The sequence below is a fragment of the Pezoporus occidentalis genome, unplaced genomic scaffold (genome assembly GCF_034315485.1).
Source record: "Pezoporus occidentalis ecotype Australia unplaced genomic scaffold, CSIRO_AGI_Poc_V1 ctg17, whole genome shotgun sequence".
Taxonomy (NCBI): Eukaryota; Metazoa; Chordata; class Aves; order Psittaciformes; family Psittacidae; genus Pezoporus; species Pezoporus occidentalis.
Window position 1 is genome coordinate 4,351,137 of NW_026913531.1, and position 22,536 is coordinate 4,373,672.

General features: G+C 40.1%; 2 protein-coding genes across 10 annotated transcripts in view; both read right to left on the bottom strand.

Moving 5' to 3' along the window:
• Window positions 1-3,064: 3,064 nt before the first annotated feature.
• Window positions 3,065-5,297, bottom strand: BBS10 (Bardet-Biedl syndrome 10). The gene is made up of 2 exons (XM_062613626.1): window positions 5,113-5,297; window positions 3,065-5,044 (listed from the first exon to the last, which is right to left on the bottom strand). The coding sequence occupies exons 1-2, from the start codon at window positions 5,295-5,297 to the stop codon at window positions 3,094-3,096; spliced, it is 2,136 nt and encodes a 711-aa protein (XP_062469610.1). The 3' UTR covers window positions 3,065-3,093.
• A 148-nt stretch (window positions 5,298-5,445) lies between these two features.
• OSBPL8 (oxysterol binding protein like 8) overlaps window positions 5,446-22,536 on the bottom strand; it is a 94,198-nt gene continuing 77,107 nt past the window's right edge. For all 9 annotated transcript variants that reach the window (XM_062613792.1, XM_062613793.1, XM_062613791.1 and 6 more), the window contains 14 exons: window positions 21,482-21,716; window positions 19,911-20,095; window positions 19,053-19,134; window positions 18,291-18,389; window positions 17,751-17,847; window positions 17,297-17,395; window positions 15,739-15,836; window positions 14,306-14,395; window positions 13,630-13,766; window positions 13,122-13,307; window positions 10,998-11,085; window positions 10,499-10,601; window positions 9,817-9,922; window positions 5,446-9,562 (listed from right to left, as the gene is read on the bottom strand). In XM_062613792.1, the coding sequence (XP_062469776.1) occupies window positions 9,427-9,562; window positions 9,817-9,922; window positions 10,499-10,601; window positions 10,998-11,085; window positions 13,122-13,307; window positions 13,630-13,766; window positions 14,306-14,395; window positions 15,739-15,836; window positions 17,297-17,395; window positions 17,751-17,847; window positions 18,291-18,389; window positions 19,053-19,134; window positions 19,911-20,095; window positions 21,482-21,716 (1,741 nt within the window). In that variant the 3' untranslated portion in view covers window positions 5,446-9,426. The remainder of the gene's footprint in view (window positions 9,563-9,816; window positions 9,923-10,498; window positions 10,602-10,997; window positions 11,086-13,121; window positions 13,308-13,629; window positions 13,767-14,305; window positions 14,396-15,738; window positions 15,837-17,296; window positions 17,396-17,750; window positions 17,848-18,290; window positions 18,390-19,052; window positions 19,135-19,910; window positions 20,096-21,481; window positions 21,717-22,536) is intronic.

Sequence of the window (22,536 nt, forward strand, 5' to 3'; positions counted from 1 at the left end):
ATATTCTGATGCATATCATGTGTGGTAGAATATAGGTTTGCTAAGGACTGCAGAAAGGAGAGTTAGACATCAGTACAATTTCTTTTTAAACCATTCTTTCAATTTTAGGTTATTAACATCAGTATCCCTGCACTTCACATTGTATTTCAAGTTTGGACCCAAGTCCACACACACATACGTATGGGTCCACAGCTACCCAACATTCACTTTGCATGGAGGCCAATCCATACTTATAACTATAAAAATAATAGAATAATAGCACAAAATAGAAACAATCTCTGGGAAACAGTGCAAGAAGAAAAACTGGTAGGCTTTTACAACCTTAGTGAATGCCCAAACACACCGCTCCCTGCAGTTTTGACTGTGTAAACATATCCTCCAAAGCTGCCTCAGGTAACCCTTTGTCCCTGCCACTCTGTCAAGAGATCACTCTTAGCATCGTCCCTACATCACCTATGAAAGGGCAAGCTACTTTTGTAGTTAGCTGTAAGATTTGGGATAGCTGCAAGATGACGTGGAAGAATTGCACACCAATGAGCAGTAACAGCCTGAGTAGGGTTGGCTGGGTAACCATAGCCTCTGGAACGCAGGGGCAGCCGGTGAAGCAGGGCAGAATCATCAGAAGAGGAGAAACAGGAGGGACAGCACCTGAGCCACAGCCCAGAATGCAGACTGTGCCACTTCTCAGGGCTATAAACAGCCTTTCTCGTAAGGAGTAGATGGGACAACAGTGAACCCAAAATATTTTCTAAGGTTAGGTGACGATTACACTTACAGGCTAATTATTGGAGAAGATTCACAAAGATAAGAAAAGCCTGAATCCAGAAGTAAATCTGCTCTTCTCCCCAAAGACTCTTAATGCCTGTTTTCTCCCTTTAGTTTGTGCACATTTTGTAATGTGCTTAAGACTCTAGGACTGGAAACCAAAGTGCCATGTCCTGAACAAGCATCTACCCCAGCAGTTAAGCACAAAGAAGGGACATTCCTCTCCAAGGGAAAGGTGTGCCACATTCTCAGTTTACAAAAAACAGGGAACCAGTACTTCATAAGGGAAACCTGATCATTCACACAATATAAAAAGACAGAGAAGTCAAAGGTGTATAATCCCTGACTCAATGAACCTTCAGACCTGAGAGGTTTCAATAGAAACAGGTCAGGAAAAGAAGTTTTATAGAACTGTCATTTTCGAACTCTCTCTCGTATCTCTGGCACACAAAACCAAAGAGATTTGGGTATGATAAAATTTTCGGACTCTCTTCTCAATGACACAATTTAAATCAAACAAATAGGCCATTCACAGAAAGTATTTTTGGGTCAGCCTTTTTCAAGAAACCGCAGTAAATACGAAAGTGTGCAATGTGCAAATGCTATAAAATAATGTGCAGTGATACATTATTCTCTTTAGTGCACCTGTATTTAGAGAGCACCTTGCTTCAGCACACAAAAGCATCTTGTGCAGACAACCCCTACCGCTGCCAGGTTTTATGTGCGCTGCTGTCATTAGACTACCACAGAGCAAATCATTAATCTCTGGCCAGCAAGTTGGTCAGGAGTTTGTAGAGTATGCAGAAACTTGTGCAAGAGCAGAACTGTCTCGACATTAGGACATCAAAATACAGAACCCAAGTGCCTGCTGAAGTGCCAGGGCTGGTGGAAACTCGCCAAACAACAGCACTTAAACTCCAGTTCTTCCACAATGGAGATTCCTCTTCAGTCATACTGGACCTGTCGCACTAAGCAGCTACCAAAAGCATGTGGTAACAGTAAGAATGTGATTTTCTTATCCTCTGTGTTTAATTCTCCTCTACCTCTGTATCCACCAAAAATGATTCTAAAAACTAGGAATTTCTGTCCCTAGTCCTTCACTAAAGACATTACTCTACTGATTTTCACTCTTTTATTATGCAGATGTCTGTAGGAGTGTACTGGTCAGGAAAAAAAGTATTTTATATTACTAAGAACAGATACAAACTTTCAACAGAAAGTTGTACTCAAAGCATTTGTGCCAGAATGACTGAAAAAACTTGGTAGATAGCGGATAGACTCTTCTGAATAAACCAAAAAAGAGAAAGCAACAGCATAAATGAATAGGGATTAAAAAAATCTGATAGCTGTAATCATCTCAGGGATATCATAAATATGATTTGTGTCTGTGAATTTTAAATATCACTACATTGTATTTAATGGCAGACAAAAAAAAAAAGTTAATTCTAAGCATTACTCAGTACTGGCAATGGAACAGAGAAACAAGGCGATACTGCTATCAGCTACAACTGTTCAGTACCTCAAAAGCCTCTCCCACCAAACCTGTAGCTGTTAAGACACAGCAGAAAGGGAGGTGTATTGACATCCAGGTGATATGGAACTGAAAGAAACTCTTATCAGGGTGGAAATCTTGGGGGGGGAAGGAGGAGAAAAAGAAAACAAACCAAAAAAGCCACAATAAAATCCTAAATGGTCAAAGTCTGAACTGAAAAATCACCTCAGGTTTTTCACACAAAACTGCATTATGCAAACTTTCACACAGCCTTTGATAGTAACAACACAACTCATCCCAGCATAGTTGAAATTAATAGTTGTACTAAGTAATGTCACACAAACTAATTTGCCAGAGCAAATGCCAGCCAGTCACGATATGAAATTATTATCTCTAGTGGTCCGACTGAAGCAGACTCAATGAAGGATACAAATGCTGCATCTTCTGTCAGATGAGAAAATTCTTCACGGGGATATGCTGCAGTGGCCTACCTCTGCCTGTCCTACACTGAACAGACCAACAACAGTTCTATTTTTTCCATTACATTTGAAACCACAATATATATAAAAATAGTTTTATTTAACATTCAATCCAGCCTGTTACGAAGGCTAAAAAATCCCCCCTCGCTTATAACTTGCAAGCGCACAACCCAGTTTTTTCACAAATCTCAGCTGGTGAGCCTTTCTCTTCCTTTTCTTCTTAGAAGAAAGCAGCACGTTAGGTCTCTGGGTCTATAAAAGTATCTTTCATTCTCTAGCACTGACTTTGAGATGCAACCTTTCGACAAGATGGCACAGGAAAAACACATAATGGAAAACATTCTTTATTAAGAGATTTCAGAAGTCATTCTCTGAGTCATAATCCTCAGCTTTTTGCAGTGGCCGCTTAACACCAATTATTAAATCTATGGAGAGCAGCTCTGTAACACAATGAAGAACTGAGATGACTAAGTGGTATTTGCAATACACTGATTCTAAGCCTTTCCCATTCATAGGCAGTGGTTCATTTTTTCTGAGTGCATTTATGGCTCCAAAATAGAATTTGTTAAAGCTGTTTCCTTCTGTTGTCCCGTACAAGGACTTGGGAATACTTAGCAGAGCATCAGCAACTATATTAGACACAACAGCTACCTCTGACTGCTGAAACTGTTTTGCATAGTACTGAATATAATAATGTAACAGGACTTCAAAGTAACCTCCTACTGGCAAAACTGATCCTGCTTTTATGAGGGAGCCAGAATAATTCTGTGCAGTACTTACACAACTCTTTCCATGTTTTAATGTGACTACATTGCCACTGTTTTTCTCCAGGTCTTTGCCAACATCCAGGCTTTCACATGCAGTGTCTGCATTAGCATTACATGCTAATACAGCAGTGCTCTGGTGCTTTTGACTGTCCACAAGTGAACCATTTTTATAGTTCTCATGCATGGCACCCAAATGCTCACATTTTGCATGTGGTTTCTGTACACCTCGTGAAGAGCCATCTCCTTCACTGGCACCACGTAATTCCTCGATGTGCAAGATGGGATTTGAGGGCATTTGCAAGTCTGTTTGCACACATGCTGGATTATTACATACCTGCGAATCTGGGTCTACAGTCTGTGTCTCTGCTTCATCCCTATGTGCTTTTGATTGACATTCGGAAACCTGAGTACTGTTACAACAATTATTTTCTATTGCAAGTTGCATCTGAGTAGCTGAAAAATGCCAACTGCAAACACCTGAGGCTTCACTCTGACTTTCACCTTCTGCTTTGTATTCCTCCCTCTGTTCAACTTTTTTAAATAGCTGCTGCAGCATTATAAATGCCTCTTGAAAAGCTGCAGCGTGTTGCTCATTAACACTATCGACTGGCCCACAAAGAATGAGGCAATGGGGCTGAAAGGTGCACATACTGGTAAAGCCAATGTGAACGCATCTCTTTGAGCCGAGCAGCAAGGGCTGGCAAAATGTTGCCACTGCGGTTTCCGTGATTTCTCCGCACATGTTATCACCAAAAGGTGCACAAGGCGATACTCCTGTAATTTCACAAATAAGGGCCATTTCTTCCGATGATAAACACTCTACCACAGATATACCGTATAATTTCGCATAGTAAATAACTACTTCCTCCTGCTTCACACTCGACAGTAACAGCTTAATGTTGTTGCTCTTCAAGTGTTTCATTAAGGCTTCTGTCCTCCTTGCGATCCACTGAACGGAAGCGTGATACTGACCCTCGGAGTCGACAACAAACTCAGCCCCGGGGGCCGAGAGGGCGGGTCGGAGGGGCTCGGTGACGAGCAGGGCCCGCAGCTCCCCTCCTGCCGAGCAGTAAGTCGCGAAGTCCCTGCGGAGTACGAGCCCGGGCAGGACCCTAGAGCTCGACACGGGGAGGCCGGCCACGGTGGCGTGCAGCTCCGCGAACCGACGGCCGAGGAGGCGCAGCGCCTGCAGGCGGGTGGCGGCGGCCGGGGCGCAGCGGCAACAGTACTCGGAGCAAAGCCGCGCCAGGCGCCGCCGCTCGCCCGGCCCCAGCCGGCCGGCCAGGTAGGCCTCCAGCAGCGCCTCCAGGCCGGCCGGCTCAGCCTCCTCCTGCCGCCCTGCCAGCGCCGTCAGGAGGTGCCGCCGCACGCCCAGCGCCATGGCCCGCTCCAGCACCTGTCCCTCGAAGGCCTGCAGCGCCCGCCGCAGGCCGCCGCCCGCCGCACACAGGCCTCGCAGCACGCCGGCCAGCAATATAACGAACGTCTTAGCGCCGTCCCCCGTCGCGGCCCGGCAGCTGCAGGCACACGCCACCATCATCCTGGGGGTACAGCGGCTGTTAAGGGGACCGCACCCCCCGGCCCGCCCCAGCCCCGCCCCGCCCCGTACCTGGCCGTCGGCGGCTCCAGGCTGAGCGCCTCAAGGAGGCGCCGCCCGTCCCGTGTGAGCACCGCCTCCCCGGTGGCCCGCACCAGGAGCGCCCGCCCGCCCCGCGGCCCCAGGGCGCCGCGCACAGCGCCCGCCAGAGCCTCCGCTTCCTGCGCCAGCCACCGAGGCTCCAGCACCCGCGCCATGGCAACCGCCGCTCTGCGCCGCACCGCCCCTTCCGCCGCGCGTCACGCGCACCGCGGGATGGAACGCCGCGAAGGAGGTCGGGACCTGGGCCTGTGCCCTGCAGGGGTAGAGGGGTGCGGGCCTTGGCCCGAGAGGGAAGAGCGGCGCGGAGGTGCGACATGACTTTATTGAGTGTGGCGGCGGCCCGCCTTAACAGTTCAAACGCCTTCAACAAACCGCGAGATCCGGCGACGTACAGCGCGGTAACGGCGGCAGAATCACATGGAAAGGGTGGGCTCCGTGTCGCGGAGACTGACGTTCCCGCGTGGCGAAGGGAAAGGACAACAACCGCAGCGGGCATGTTAACAGTAAAAAGCCGAAATAATTTGTCCTTGAGGGGGGTGGTTGGTTATGGCTGTTTCTGTAATTCCGGCAACTTCACTGTATCAGACGCCCCTCAGCCTCCACTCCTGGCTCGCCAAAGAACAATTCAGTGTGTTTGAATAGTTGCCGTTCTCCTTCAGCCGCTGAGTAAGCGGGAAAGTCAGTTTTCCGACACAAAAGCCCTCACAGAACGCCGGATACTGTATATGGCACAAACTTGACATACCTTCTTTACATGTCTCAGAACAGCAAGAAACCCATCAAGAAGGCACTGTTTACAATACTGGAATACCTGCTAAGTTTTCTGTGATTTGAGGATTCCCTTGAAATAACAGTAATTGAAACTTCCAGATGAACAGAATACTTGTTATTTACACAAACAGTGGTAAAGTGATAGCATTTAAGAAACAATACAAAACATAGGATGCAAATTGTTTCATACACACCAGTCTAGTAAAACAAAACATAATTTGCCAAAGGCACAGGAGGGCAGCAAATAACAATGAAAAAAAGGAGGAAGAAATCACCATCATTACAGTTTAAGGGACAACCTTTCAAATGATTTAGGAGATTTAGCTGGGGGTGCCAGGTGGGGACACTACCAGGATATACCCCTCATTTATGTATTGTCAATTTAAAAGGAATCCACATGTGAAATGCAGAACATCATCTGCTGCTAAAACTGATCTTGGCTACATTTCACATGGCATACTTGCTTTTTCTTACCTCAGGTCATTTCTACCTAACTAAGCAATCTGTACCTAAATGGCAGATTAAAGGCTTAGAGTGCATTTGAAAAAACCCAACAAACAAACCAAACTCAACAAAAGCACATGGCAAGGTGTTCTGAAAGTATTTCCTGTACAAGGAAACCCCCAAACAAGTGTGGAAACGGGCCGGTTTAGACTTTAAAAACTAGGAGGAGGTCACAGCCCTCACACATCTGCAAACTGTACAACCCAATTTTGTAATTGTGTGCAGAGCTCAGTCTCAAGTACATAATAGTCAAGATCGGCCACACATTGTGGTTAACCAGGAGAATGGTGATGTGCTGAGGAAAAGGCTTCATACATGCCTGTGACAAAGCTGTATGGTAAAAATCAGGCAAGAGATTTCTTTGTTCTATTCACATGGGGAAACATCATACAAACCCCAGCAAAACGGGAATTCCTACGATTTTGATGTACTTTCCAGAATACTAGTTATCTAACATAGCCAAGCAGAGGCTGCAGTGTTACTTTTCCAGAAGTTTCATCATACATCCTTTGCCTTTGTGGATCATCACTAAAACAGCTTTTACAACAGAATAAAAAAATAAGCTGAAAATAAGCACAGGTGTTTTCTCTGACTCTGTTCAAGTCACTTAATCTTGAACTGAATATGAACTTCAGATACAGAGTATCTATTTAGTCTGACATTGTCCAGCACCATGCTGCCAGCCAGCTGGCTGAGGCAAATCCAGTTACTACCATGCAGTCTGTGTAAAAATACATGCAGACTGTGTTATTAACTGATCTTGAATAGAAGTGATTAAAAAAATTGACATGAAAGGGCAGAAGGATATTTCTATTTACAAGGGAGGTAAAAGCTTGTAACTATTAGCCAAGAGTTTCAGCACTGCAAATTTAGCAGTGTTATTTTAGGGGACTGAAGTTACTGCCCAGATTCTCATTTGTTTCTTCCTGTATTACTCTCATACAGAGTATGGTTAAAGGCTTGTTGCAATGGATCTTAAGACATGTAGAGCTTTGACATCTGAACGTGATAATGAATGGCCAAATTCCAGGCTGAGAACATCTATTCTGTAATATTCTGCTTGCTTTATGCCATTTTATACATGGCTAATGACTTCAGTTTCTGTTTAGAGACTTAACTTGGGGACTTTGTATATTCACAAATTTTACCTCATCAGCTGTAGATATAATGCAGATAGATAGAAGTCCAATTAAGTTTGGTCTTGCCCACCTATGCAAGATCACTCTCGTTAAGGTACCACATGCCAGAAAATTACTCAAGACCAAATTATGCTAATATGCAGCTGTAAGAAATAAGCTGAAGTTGACTGCTTAAGCACAAAACTTAGGTTTCTTGCTTAAACAAACGAAAGGTAAAAGAGAGGGGAGGTGTGTGAAGGTATCAGCCACAGCGATGTACGAGCTAGATGAATAAACAACTAAATAGTAGCTGTACTAAATACTAGTGAGACTGATGCAGACCAGAGAGTTAGGGAGGCTACCCAAGAGAATAGGGGTAACCAGGCCATAGCAAAAAGCCAAATGTGGCCCCTGAACTGTTCCACTGCCTGGGATGGATTTGATTTCTGAGCAGATCCTCTAAAAACAAACTTGGCTGCCCTTTGCATTATGCCACCTGTCCTCCTGTTGCCTCATCTGGGTTACTGAGAGTACCTCTACAATATTACAGCCCCTTTTTGACTTGGTATGCTTCACTGGCCTAAGGAATTCGCCAGATAAACACTGGCACTTAACCTTTTTGCTTGAATTATACAAGTTCTATACATGCATATATTTCTTCAAACAAAAATGTTAGAAACCCTGGTTTTAAATTGAAACTTGAGCTTCACATTAATAAGTATAGCTACAGCATAATGAATAGGTGCATCCGTGTGTTCTGCTAGGTAGTATGTACTGCAGTAAGGAGGCATTTAACAAAGACTTAGGGTTTCACTCTCATTTGCTTTGATATGTGTATAGTCAGCCATCCCACAACCTCTGAAGACTTTCCCTTGTAAACATGCACATTTTCACTTGCAAGGGAACTCATGATGGTGCCTGAATTCTGTTCTATGTCGTCTGCCTTTTGGGAGGTTCAAGTCAAGCTAGACACCAAGCACACCTCTGCATCTTCACATTTTGTTTCCAATAGAAGAAGAAAGTCCTGCAATCAGCAGTCTGTCTGCTTATTGTGAGAAGGCTGTACACAAACGTAAATTCAAAGCTGCAGATCTATCAAGACTTGCAAACATACCATAAAATCCTTGACATTTACAACATGTGAGAGAGTGGACTAAGACAGTTCCTTCCCAGGTGCTGCACTGTTAAAAAGGTGCTCTGTACAGTAGATACAGGAATGTCTTTATGAAGAATCAGAAATTCTAAAACTATAAAAATAAAACAGCTGGCTTACAAGCCACTGTAGTAAAAACTCATACTTCCAAAACAAATCAAGGACATTACACTGCAGAATTCCCAAAGACTTCAGCTTTCTGCTAGTTCCTGACGTTCGTTATCTTTGTATAATAATGTATTTGTTTGACCTTACACAAAAGTTTACTTCCAAACACTCAATGCCATTTACAAAAACTGTTGGCTACTTCAAAAGTTCCTTCTTTACAAAAATGGGAAGTTTAAATGTAACAAAGTATGCTTGTTTATCATTCTACCGTAACGGGAATTGCATCCTACCTACAGGGTCTGACCTCTGAATTCTCAACTTCATCTAGTCTGTGGTGAAGATTCATCAGTACACAGCGCATGACATAATAGAAAACACAAGGCTGATGTCGTATGTCTGTGAGACAGAGGCACACACCAGGAGCAAGAGTGTACTGGCACTTACACAATTCTTACTTCAACTGGGTAGATGGGATTATGATTCTGAACCATGGATGCTGAGGCAAAGTTCTGTAAGCTGTTGCTACAGGGCTCTTTTAGACAATATTGCATCATTTAAAGTCTGACTTAAAATATGGTCCCCAGTAACAGTTTGATCATTCCAGTTCAGAAAGGCCCTTGTTCACACTTCTTATTTGAACAAGAAATTAATGGCAAGCTGTAGCAGAACCACGACTGAAATGAAGACATAGTGCTTAAACTGCAAGAAATGGTAGTCCACAGGTGGTGCATTAGAAGTGACTCTGTTTCGCAGAGCCATAATGTCCCTGTAAAATAGAAAATAATATCCTGTAAATGACATTCTAGACAATTTGGCATTTTCTAGTGTGTTAGGGCTCCATACAGAAGATGTTTTTTGAGGAAAATTCTGAAACATCAATGAGCAACCAAAATTTGGGAAGGAAGATAGTTTAAAGACATCAAGGTTCTAACGCAGAAAGACACATCCCAGCCTCCAAGGAAGAAAAGCTAGAAAATTAGTATGTTCTAAGCCATTTTAAAGTGTTTAATTTAGTACTACCTTTTAATTTCTTCTTGTGTCTCCTTTATAGATTCAATGGCACTCTGCAGTTCACCAAGGTCTGCCCCTTTTTTCCTTATTCTTGTGTTATGCTTCAGAAGTTGTGCTAGAAATATACAAAAGCCAGATGTAATTCAGAGGTGTAAGTCAAAAAAGGAAGAAAGTACCAATGACAAACTAAACCAGTTGCAAAAATGAGAATAAACTTTTCTAACTAAGCTTTTATTGAAAACTAAAGCTTTATTTCAGTAACCTATAGCACATGACAGCAAGTTAAGCACTTGAAGTATCTTAAACCACTGTGTTTTGAGCACAATGCATTCCAACACTCATACAAATCTACCTTCTAGCAACACAATGATCTACAAATTAAAACAATTCATCTTGTTTTAAGAAAGAATAGAGCTTACAGACACATCTGCCCCCCAAACACACTTATGTGCAGCACTTAAGCCCACCTATGCTACGTACTGATGTTGAAAAGGACAGGAAAGCTTGCAATTAACACCAGGAGCTGAACCCTTCTGCTCCTTCTGTTTTCCCAAAATGTGCTTAGATAGAACTATGATCTAAAGTGTACATTATTTTATAATACAAACATGAAGATAAGAAGCGTATGTGTGACTACAGAACTCTGTCAAATACATTTATTACTTCTGTATGCAAATACATCTTGTCCTACCTTCACTCCCAGAGGAATCCTGGTTATCAGGCTCTGGGGATGAGAAACCACACTCTCCTTTCTTCTGGCCAGCTGGCTTTCGTTTGACTTTTGGAACACTAACCTACAATTGATAAACTTATGAATTATTTCAGAGAACCAGCACTGTAGCAAAGCAGCACATTCTAATAGTAACAGTTAAAAGCAACTAATACCCAATAAAAGCCCAAGTTAAAATTTCTGATGTATCAGCGCTTTTTGCATCTTCCCATTTAAAGGAAAATACATATTAAACTGTTGAGTTCAAGTTTGGTTATTTTATATTCCTATCCAATTAAGTAATTTCTACTGCTTAGGATGCAACACAGAAGTTAAAACTATGGACTGGGTAAACTACTTTTTTGTAGGATCACAACAACATTTCTCATTGCTCCCAACGCTTTGATGACCTTTGCACACATAATACAATATATACAAGTCCCTGGATCTTGCTGTGTGCACTAATAGACCTGGAACATACCATTGGTGTCCGATGTCGAACTTTTGTTTGGATGGTGCCATCTTTTTCGAATTGGATCATATCATTCAAAGGGTCCCATGGTCTGGTACTAGACAAAGCAAATATAATTGATTAATACCACCTACAGCCAGCCCTAACCTGAAGAGCCAAGAAAGTAAAAAAAAATTACGCTTTACATCCAACAACTCTCAGCCAGCTGGTAAGAGTACGAACGATTGAATTAACCACCAATATCAGTCTGAATTTATCTGGCTAGTGATATGTATTTGTCAAACATGGAGAGGTTTTCTGCTTCAAAAAGAAGAAAAAAAAAGAAAAAATCCTCTGATTAATGTACAGTTATTATTTTACAATTACAGGGAAATTGGGGGATTTAAAAACATATTGTTATTTTGGCCTGCTTTTCTTTTTTTTTGTTCTTTTTAGAAGATGTCTGGGAAGGAGAGGTTAAGAATCAGTGACCTCAAACCTGTTTTCATCCCAAAGTGGCTTACGTTAATCAAGACTGGTTTCAAGAGGTACTATGAGCTACACACAGTTTTCTTGTTCTGATTTTCCAAGAGTGCTTTTCCAAGTGCAGGCTGACAGAGAATTAAAAATAAATAAATAAGTAAATAAATAAATATACAATTATGAGCACACACAGCTCACTGGAGAACAAGCAGCTGCCAAAGGCAAAGACTGACATTCTCACTAATTACAGCCTTTTCAGGATACAAACTGCAAGCCAGCTGTGGGAAGATTGTTCTGATGCACAGCTTTAGCGAGAGTAGATTAAGCATGGATTTCCTTTCATCTCCTCCCATATGCCTTTTAAAAAGTTGGTAGCTGTTTCAGACCACAAACCTGCATTTACATCTTAGCATAACCTGACAAATTCAATACCATCATAGGTAACTGGGTTCAAAACTAGGCAATGCTCTCCCAAAGGTCTTTTGTATCTGTAACCCAGATACTTTAACAAATGCCACAGCTCACTGAATGCATCTTTCACAGTAAGTGTGAAAGACAGCTCTCTACATGGATGAGGTGGTGAGCCAGCACTGTATGTGTAAAAGGAGACAGCCGTTTTGTCTGGAGACTGCTGACAGCATAGACTGCTTTCTATCACACAGCAAAATTTCCATGGTGCCTCCTTCGACCACAAGGCCTCAAGAAGCCATGAAATAATGCAAAGTAACAAAACAGACTATCCCCTGAAGCTTTAAGACCTAACAGGTCTAAAGTGCAGTACTTTTCCTGATGGTTAGACACAGGGTTCAATGGTACAGGCAGTCAGTTCAGCTGCACTGTTCACAATTCTTCCAAGAACAGGCATCAAGAGCACTAGAAGGTTCAAACCAAGGGTGTTTCACAGAGCATTTGGTCTATGTGGGGAATTCCCTGAGGCAGGATGTTTTCGGTAATAAAGGGCTAGGCTCCAAGCTGACTTCTGCAAACAGTGGCAAGAACAGAGAATGCATCCCAGCAGTCAGGGAGACACCTATGTCTTCATTTTCTCATCCAGATCATCATGCAAAGAGATCTACAGACACTCATATGTGCAGTCCACATCTGACAGCTGATCTGAACCACCTGGTCCCAGCATTAACATTGCTGCAAACATGTTATTCTCAGAGTTCAGCTCAATTAAGCACAGGCTTTTCTGACTTCCAGACACTAGATTTTTTTTGACTTCCAGTTGGTATGCCTGTATGTACCATATTTTCCAGTCTGGGAAAATCTGTGTAGCTGCTCTGGTCAGCCTGGGAGAGGGGAAGAAATGAGCACAATACATCATCCCAAAGTGCCATGGCCAAGAAACTCTAGAACATAGCATGAATTTGGAGAGGCACATAAAGATAAAAAAAGAAAAAGCCCATTGCAGTGGTTACATGAAACATGGCTTGCTACATTAGCAATCCCTGCCTTTTCAACACTAAAAGGGCCAGTCAAGTTCAGCTAAAAAATTATGCATTTGAGTTAAAGCGCATGAGTAAGAATATCAGGTAGCACTGCATATTTCACAAGTTTGAGCTGAGCTGAATATCCACGTTCTTTTGCTCCTGAAACCATAGGAAGAGGCTCAGCAACACTAACAAGGAATTAACAAGCAGTTTTTGTAACAAGCACATCAGGACTCACTCTGCGTATTTGTAGTGCCATTCGCCTGTGACTGAATCCTGATCAAACAGTTTGCATGTCCACTCTTCACCCTTAAGCTTCCTCTCTTTGGCACTCTTTCTCTGAGCTTCTTCCAGAACATATTTCTCTTGAGTAGCTTCTGTTTGGTCTTTATTATTTATTGCTCTTGTCACTTGTTGCCAAAGCCTGACAAACAAGCAGAGAGTTACAATATGCTTGGCAAATAATTGGAAACATTTCCTTAGTTATAGGTTAAATAAATGGAACAACCTCTAAAAATAATATTACCATGTTGTAATGTATGTTTTATCTACAACATTTCCATCAAGACTTCCCATGATTGTAAGGTTTGTAAATAACGATCTTGTATTTAACAGTGTTGCTTTCTTGTTTTACAGGAAAACAACAACAAACAGGCAAAAGAAAGAAACAATCTGTTCATATTTTGGAGAAGATGATGTGCTTTATTTTGTCAAAATAACTATACATGGTTCTAAAGTGAACTTACTTCTCTGACTCAAAGTCATCTTGCTCTTCAAACTTCACTGTGTACCTAGGTAATCTACGCTGCTTGATATCAGACGTTGGGTTCCAGAATGTCTCTGAGACATCTGTCTTCTTCTCACTAATAGTAACTTCACTGTCCTGTAAAATATATAATTCAGTTACCTTAATTGTAATAATCTCAGAGTGCCAAAATAACACAAAAGGGAGAAACAGGCCTATTTTTTTAAAATGAGAATTTTCTTTCATTTAAATGAATGTAGTTAAGAACAATTAGATATGGTAACTTTAAAATTCAGTTCCGATATGGAGCAGAGTTGCAATGAATCAATCAGCGGTGCCAGTGTTGCCTCACCAGAACTGAAACAAGTATAAACACTTCATGCTGGTGCCATAACCATTCTTTCCTAGCACTAACACATATAATAAAAAGATTTCACAAGCTTAAATGTACTTTCTTAACTACTCAAACTTACACAACTTTTCCACCTTTTAACAGCTGCAAATAATACTATGTTGATTCTATACTTTCTTGAAAACTAACTATAGATACTTTCTATAAAAGTGGTAGTTAATCAACTCCTTTTTAAAGATTAAGTCTTTTTTTTTTTGTAACTAAGTGCTATTTCACCCATCCCAACTATCAGCCAGAATATAAAGTCTCATCAATCACTACTTACCCAGTGACCCTCCAAAATAGCCAGAACTTCTTTGCCAAGCTTAATTTTCCCTGATATTTGGTTAACACTGTCATTGTTACCCAAAAAAGGCTGCAGAACAAAAAGAAATGCTTTCATGTTTATTTTAATACAAATTTATTTTTGCATTTATGTTTAGTATTAAGGAAAAAAAAATGAAGAAATGTGATGCAAACAGCCCTGGTGACTTTTAATATTAAAACTTCTGCCTATTTAATCCCCAAAACAAGTCTAAAACCACAGTAAGTTGTTCTCTCATTCCCCTGTTCTTAAAGGATTTCCTGAGCAAAAGCATTGCCTAAGAAATGTGGAAAGAGAACAGAAAATAATGCAGAAAACAATGACACAATGAAATCTTGGAGGGCATAGTCATTTGCTACGCTAATCTCACCACTTTGGCAAGGGCCATTTGTTACTTAGAGATTAAGTAACAACAGAATTGATTGTCTGGGATTTTCTTTGGCCTTTTTGATGACCTACACATGTATCCTGTGGGCTGATGAGGCAAAATATCAACACAGCCTCCTTTTATGTTTCCTCTATTATTTCAACTGAATACAGCTTCCCCCTCCATATGCATACTTCTTAACAATTATTTGGTCAGCTTTAAATCAGTGTCTGATTCAAAGATGGCAAATGTATTTATCAGAAGTGAAAGCCATCTATAACTAGTTTAGAAACCTTTGTTTAGCTTTTGTGAGTGGAGGGATGTTCCTACAGCATACATAGCTGCCAAAAATAGTCCATACAAACTGTTGCTTAGCACTGGGCATTAGGCTGACATAAATGTTAGCCAAAGCCTTTGCATCATCTTTGTTTGAGGTAAAACGAGCAACTGAAGTTTACCCCAGACAGAAGAGGGGAACCTGGGTCTCAGTTCTCCTCCAATGGCTCTCCAGGAGTTTAAAGGAGACCCTGAACATGTTTAGAGAATTAAAAGTCACCAAGGTGTATTAACAACAATACATAAAATACCTGAACCACTGATCAGATCACTGTTCTTACACTTTTCTTAGACACTGTTGCCACCGCTGGAGATAAGACAGACCTTTGCTTTTTCCCCAGTAGTGGTGCTCTTAAGATTCATACCATTAGCAATATGCTTGCATCTCTTATCACCAGAGATGAAGACAGCACTGTAAATTTCAGACAAAAACTCTGGACTCAGAAGAATACACTAAGAAAAAAGAGGACAATATAATTCCTCTTAAATAAATAAATAAATAAAATACCACTATTTGCTAGATACACACAGCTGGATAGGTAGCAGTTAAAGTGAAAATTCCTCAGTTTCCAAAAAGACAATTCCATATTAAATCAGACTGTATCTAAGGAGTGACCTAATTTCCATATTTTTTTTTTTATTCTCATTATACTCATTCACCTTCTTGTGCCCACTCACAGCATTTACTAACCTTAAGTTTGAATTCAATTGTTGCACTGTAGCCAGTTTTCTCACAAGTGATGTTGACTGTTCCCCCAAGCTCTAAGGTCATTGTGCCATAAAGAATTCCTGCAAAAGAAAAAAAAAACAACTAAAATTAATATTTATAACTGATCAAGATAAAAACCCTGAGTTCTCTGGGCACAATTCGTAGAGTAAACATGTCTGTGCCAGAGGAAAAATCATCATTTCAGATGACCTTTCCTAATGATAAGCATGATATTTCTGCCACATAAAACAGATCGGTTTTGTTTCTGCTTGGGTTAAGTGAATTACATATAAGCAGGAAAAATGGTTTGAGACGTATCTTTGGTGTTGTATGCTGCTGGCTCTAGCAAGGGGGGTATTTAGTCATATTGGAGGTGATTGGAGGATGGAAGCTTTTGAGGTTAAGGCTGGCAAATAACTACATGACAAAGAGAGCAAAGAAAAACTTCACTTGAACAGAAGCAGTATGTATAGTCAGACCACAGGTGATGACAATCATGGACAGCCTATGTAAGACAATAAGGATCACCTCCCTAAAGGCTTTTGGAAGTACAAGGTTGACAATGCTGAATACAATTTCTTTTCTGTGACTGCTGTCTTTTCCCCTGCCATCCAGCATTTAAACCACTATATATTTTACATACAGCGAATGCACATGCAAATTTTTCTTACCATGCAATCCTCCTTCCCTCTGTATTCTTCCATCTCCCTATCTGCTTTATTAACCCACTAGTTCCCCTCCTTCCTGTTTAACTTAAATATACATATGTTACGTGCTTTTTAATTGTTAAGTATTATTTTTGTCACTGAAGCCATAAAAAAAAATCCAGAGTATTAAAAATTCCATGAACAAAATTAATGCCAAATTATGTAATTATGATAATTGATTGTCATGCATCTTGAAATAAGAAGTTACTATAGTTGCTGACTGTAAGGCTTCTGAAAGAGAATCCTGGCAGAGAACATACAGATAGCTAAACCTGAATAAATACCAGTTTAAAAATCAGCAACTGCAATGTATGATGTACTACCACTGACCTTCCTGGAAGCTTTAAGAACTACTGACTGGTTTCCCATCATGAAACTAAAAACAAATGGCCATGATTTACACTCAAATCACACAGTGAGATATAGATACTACACTGCCTTTTATAAGAGGAAAACACTGGAAAAGATCAAAATGGTTCATTTTAAACAGTACATTTACTTAATGTATATTTAAATGTCAAGTATATTTAAATTACAAACAGTAATTTACTGCCATGTAATGATAAATAGATACATATATCCTCTTACTATTTAAGGAAAATAAATAAATTTTCTGTGCCAAAAAATATATCACTGCTTAAATAACAGATGTATTTTTCTCCTGGTAAAATATGTGGAAGCCTAGAGCCAGCAATATTGCTAATATTCAGAACACTCGGCTGACAAGCTCAAAGTCACCACATTATACTATATAGAATAATGTACTATTTAGAATAATAAACTTCTGTTTTCATAATTTTTGCCATCCAGAGAATGAAAAAAAAGCCCATTACCTTTACAGTGAGCATATGGCATTGTCATTACATAATCTTCTCCCCTGTTTAGGAATGTTAGCCGTCCTTCTCCATCTAGTATGGCAGATAATGAATTCCCTGAAATTCAAAGACAGCATATCATATTTCTCGCCTCGCAAGACAACAGTCAACATTTCATAATAACTGAGCAATAAAATTAAGAACAGTGGTATATTTAGCATTGCAATCTATCCTGTCTAGTGAAACCACTGTAATACACAGCTTCTCCAATTAAAAACTTAAAATGCTCAAAAAAAATAGAAATTACAATTCCAAAGACCAGTAGCAAAAATGTCTCAAGGAACAGATAATACAATGATCAACACCCTGACTCTTCTAACAGTCTTCTCTCATGCACAAAACATGTCATTTGCACTGTTTTTATACTCCTTAATAAACATAAAAGCAAAAAAAAAAAAAATCCATTATTTACCATAGAATTTTGATTTGGCCAGAATGCTACCACTAAGGCAAAAACCATCCTTGCGGTTGCTAACATAGAAGGCAGATATTGGAGGATGATGTGACACCTGTAGGGAAAAAGGGAAAAAACCACATATTTAAAAAAAAAAAAAAGAAGAAAAAAGGAACATGCAATATAGCATAAACCTTGACCTAATAGTAACAGAATGCAAAATTCAGGCTGCACATGATAAGAATACAGTTAATATATGTGAAATGCGACTATAATCTTTAAAGATCAAGCGAACACATAGTTTCAAAAGCTAATAAAATTAGGACCTGACTTTTGTTATAGAGAAAGGGAACAGAAATGCTGCAAACATCTTTCTGTCTCTCCAGGAAGACACACTTAAAAGAGACATCTGTAAAAAAACTATTCTTACCACAACAGAACCAGAATATAACTCATACATTTAAATATATTTTCTGAAACCACCACACCATTTGGCTACCACAAAAATGCAAAATATTTATTTTTCTTTAAAATATTTCTTCCAGTTATTGCAGCTACCTGTTCTGCAATGTAAAAAGTCTTGCTATTTGTCCTTGGATGAATCCACATGCAGCGGAAGGTCTCACCAAGTATAGGATTGTACGGCTTTTTTAGTCCCTAAACAGAAATAGAGCAGAGAGTAACCATACAATGCAGGTACAGAACTCAAACTTTATCTGTCTGTCACTGAAGATAAGACACAGAAAAAAATGCAACCACAGCATGTATGCTAAGAACACTGTACTTGAGTTCATCATTTGAGCATTATGCTGAGTTACTCTGCTCCTCACTCTAAGGAAAATGACATAGATTTGGTCTATCTGCTTAACTATTCCAGGCTACACTTAAGGACAAAGAGAATATAAGGTCTTTTTGTATGAAATTATTACAGACCTCTGTCTCAAGTTGGCTAGTGAGTACTTTCTTCTTTCACTACTGTTTCCCACCAACATAACTATAAAGAATATTTAGTGTAAAGCTAAATAAGTAGTGGAAATATTAATCCTTCAGCTGCAGCATGTTATCATGGAAGAAAGGTAAACATAGAACTGGTTCCACTTTATCACAAAATGTTTAGTTCAACTTCAAGGGAAAAAAAAACAATTGAATACAGTCTATTCTAAGCATGACAAAAATGTCAATATGTGTAAAAAAAAAGTTAACGTTGCTTTTAAAACAACACCCAAGAATATAATCTAAAGAGAAAATTTACTCTAGCACATCCCTGAGCCCTCAAACCAGACACAATGACTAAAGACAAAATAACATGCAACAGGATACCTTTGGCTTTTTGTAGAATCCTGACAAATACCACTTCACTACTTTTTTCATGCGGTTGTAAGCATTCTCTTCAAGAGCAGCTCTATGAAACAAACAGAACACGCATCAAATACCAGTATTGTTTAAGTTACGACACACGTATCAATCATTGTGATGTATCTTGAATCTAGGAGCTGACTTAAACAAAGGGTTTGTGATTGGTGCTACTGTAAAACTTTCAGCCTGAGTGCTTCAAATTCACACTTTTCAAATAATTGTCTGAAAATGGAAATAGAACAAAAATCCAGAAATGGTATTTCCATAACCGACTCTGTTCTTTGTAACATTAAATCCTGTTCCTGTAATAGTGAAGATCTTCCATTTATAAGATACTGCTTTAGAGAACTGGATTTCTCATGTACAGGACTCAGAGTTGAATAATATTTCAATTTATAGTCATTTATTTATTAGCTACATTTGAGAAGGGAAGTAAAAATCTGAATGAACTTCATATTGTATTAAAAGGATTTACTGGTACTGTTTTACCCATTCTGAATATGCCTCCTAAAAAAAGAAAGAAAGCGTAATTTTGTGAAGTCTGCCATCCAGTCTTCAAAAGCTAAATCAGAAATGTCTGTAACACAATTGCTATTAAATTACCAAGACAGCCAGACTTCAAGAATTACCATATGAGCTCTCAGGCAGTTAGTTTTCAGAAAACAAGGACATCTGATGACTGATACACTTTAAAACAAACACTCAGACTCTAAGTAGTCTACAGTGTTTAAGCAGACCAGATCAAATGTTTCAGTATACACTGTTAGCCCATTTTCTTTTAAATAATTGAAAGAATGAAAGCCAGAGATAGGATTGACTCACTCAGACAAAAAGTCTGCATGGTAGTAGTAATCAGACAGCTTGTCCAGGAAAGAACGGGGTTCCAAGATAAACGTAGGCAGTACAACCTTGGACAAGTCCATTCCTGGCCGGACTTGCTTCAGTAGTGTCCAGATCAGACTTTTGTTTTCTTCTGACACTACTTCTGTCTGAGCAGCCTCCCCCGCCTAGGATGAACAAAAAAATGCTTACAGAAAGGAGAAAGAAAATAATCCTCCAGAAGACAAATCAACATATTCTAAAGATGCAATGAGAATGGAAAAATGGATACTTCAGATGAACTACTCAAAGAAGCTGGAGCAGCTATGGGAGAAAAAAAAATCAAGTTTCTCTAAATACATTTATGATACATATGCTGTTACTATTCAGCATTAAAAAGTGAAGTTGTTTTCATCAGCCCTAAAAGAGAAATACTGAGGTAGAATGTCATTCAGAAATCCTCCCTTAGTCCTTTCCTGGGCATCAATAAAGTACATTACCCTGTGTTCTCACATGCAGGACTTCTACAGCAAAGGGCTGTTAATTCTACCGTTTCCCCACCACGGAAGTTGCCACATCTATGCTTTTTATCTGACCAGTCAACAATATCAGTGGGTTTTCTTTCCTTAAAAGAAAACCACTGCTTAGAGGTAGGTATGCAGAACCAGAAGCCACACTCCATTGTGCTCCTTTCTGTCCAAGAGGGGAAGAGGGGAGATATTCTTCCTTACAGTTTCTGAAATTAACAACAAAGGTTGTAGGAAAAGCATCCCTCCTTCCAGAACAGTTCTAAAAAGCATACTCAAGAATTTACTGTTAACTTAAACTCACCTTTTCCTAAATTACTACTTTTCCTAGAAACAACAGTAGAAAGCAATAAAGCACAAAGTATTTATGTCCCCTGGGTATGAAAAAGAATTAAAATCTTGTCATTAGCACCTGAGAATAAAGTGAATATTTGTGAAAAAGCTCATCTCACTTTCTGTTACTAAATTTTTTTGTATCTTTCAAGTAAGTAAAACATATAAATCCCTGTTGTGTTTGCTTGTGTAGATACGTAAGACAACTTGCATAAGTAGAATGGCAGCTCTGGGGCACCTTATTAGAATGCAAGGGGACATCAGAAATGCAGGAAGTTCCACTGAATTCTGCAGACCCCACAGGTGCTTAACTCCTCTCTTGCAGTACAAAAAGAGGTGTCAGCTTGACTTAAAGTCTTCAACTTGGGAGATTTTTACTTGAAGAAAATAACAGGAATAAGTTAATAAAAATGAGATAGAAATAACAACAAAAGGACAAATAGATATGGTCAACTTCTGCTGCATGTGGCACTTTCAAACTGAGCACCTTCTGTCTCAGCAGCGTTACAAATAATCTCATTATCTGTCAAAATATCGGACACAAGCACAAGAGTGGCAAAGTAGAGCACAAAACAGGTGAACAGAACTTCCTCCCCACCTCCATTATTGCTGAAACTATGAAAGCCAATCCTGCAAGTCAGCTTTCAAGCATAGACTAATATCAGCTTTCTGTACGGAGAAGCTGCTTGCTTGCCACATCAACAGCACTTTTACCTCCCCAAGTTCTTCATGACTCTGTTCTACGTAAGTAGTTTCCTTGATATCAATTGGTTCTGGATCAATGTAAGAATCATCCTGCCGCTCCGATGTGTCGCTATCGCTTTCTTCGCTTTTCCCCAATCCATCATTATCAGATTCCTCGTGGTCATGGTCATTTTCCTTATCAGATTTGTCAGAGTACATATCGTGATCTTTAAAGTGATGCCTTTCAATTTCACTGTCATTCAACCTACAAAAAAGAAAAAAAGACTATTGAATCTTCAACTTCACACAATGATACCATGTTTCCAAAACAGGATCTTAATAAAATTCATGCTAAAACTGCACATTTCAAGCTTGATCTGGCAGCAATGTCAAACTAGCTTTGCTGGAAACATATAGGATATATTCTTCTCAGTGAACTGTCAAACACACCAAGTCTAGAACAGTTCCATTGGAAAGGACCCACTGCCTGAACACCTCAGGGCTGACCAATGGTTAAATCATGTTATTAAGGGCATTGTCCAAATTCCTCAAACATTGGCAGGCTTGAAGCATCGGCCACCTTTCCAGGAGCCTGTTCCAGTGCTTAACCACTCTCTAAGTAAAGAAACATTTCCTAATGTCAATTTTGAATGTCCTCTGACACAGCTTTGAGCCATTCCCTAGCACTAGATACCAGGGAGAAGAGCTCAGCATCTCCCTCTCCACTTCCCCTCCTCAGGAACCTGGAGAGAGAAATTAAGTCACCCCTCAACCTCCTTTTCTCCAAACTAGACAAACCCAAAGCCCTTAGCCACTCATCACAGGACATTCCTTTCAGCTCTTTCACCAGCTCTGTTGGCCTCCTCTGGACACATTCAAGGACCTTCATATACTTTTAAATCCCGGGGCCCAGAACTGCAGACAGGACTGGGAGACATTGCTGTGGGGATCTGTTACAGACCGCCTGATCAAGGAGAATCTGCAGATGAAGTACTCTATAGACAGACAGGAAAAGCCTCACACTCGCAGGCCCTTGTTTTCATGGGTGACTTCAACCACCCTGACATCTGTTGGAAGGACGGTGC

What these genes read in the sequence shown, in the direction of transcription:
- BBS10 (XM_062613626.1), bottom strand. Translation starts at nt 5,297, where the DNA reads ATGGCGCGGGTGCTGGAGCCTCGGTGGCTGGCGCAGGAAGCGGAGGCT. An exon ending in CTGGAGCCGCCGACGGCCAG is followed by an intron (nt 5,045 to 5,112) that starts GTACGGGGCGGG and finishes CTGTACCCCCAG; the next exon opens with GATGATGGTGGCGTGTGCCT.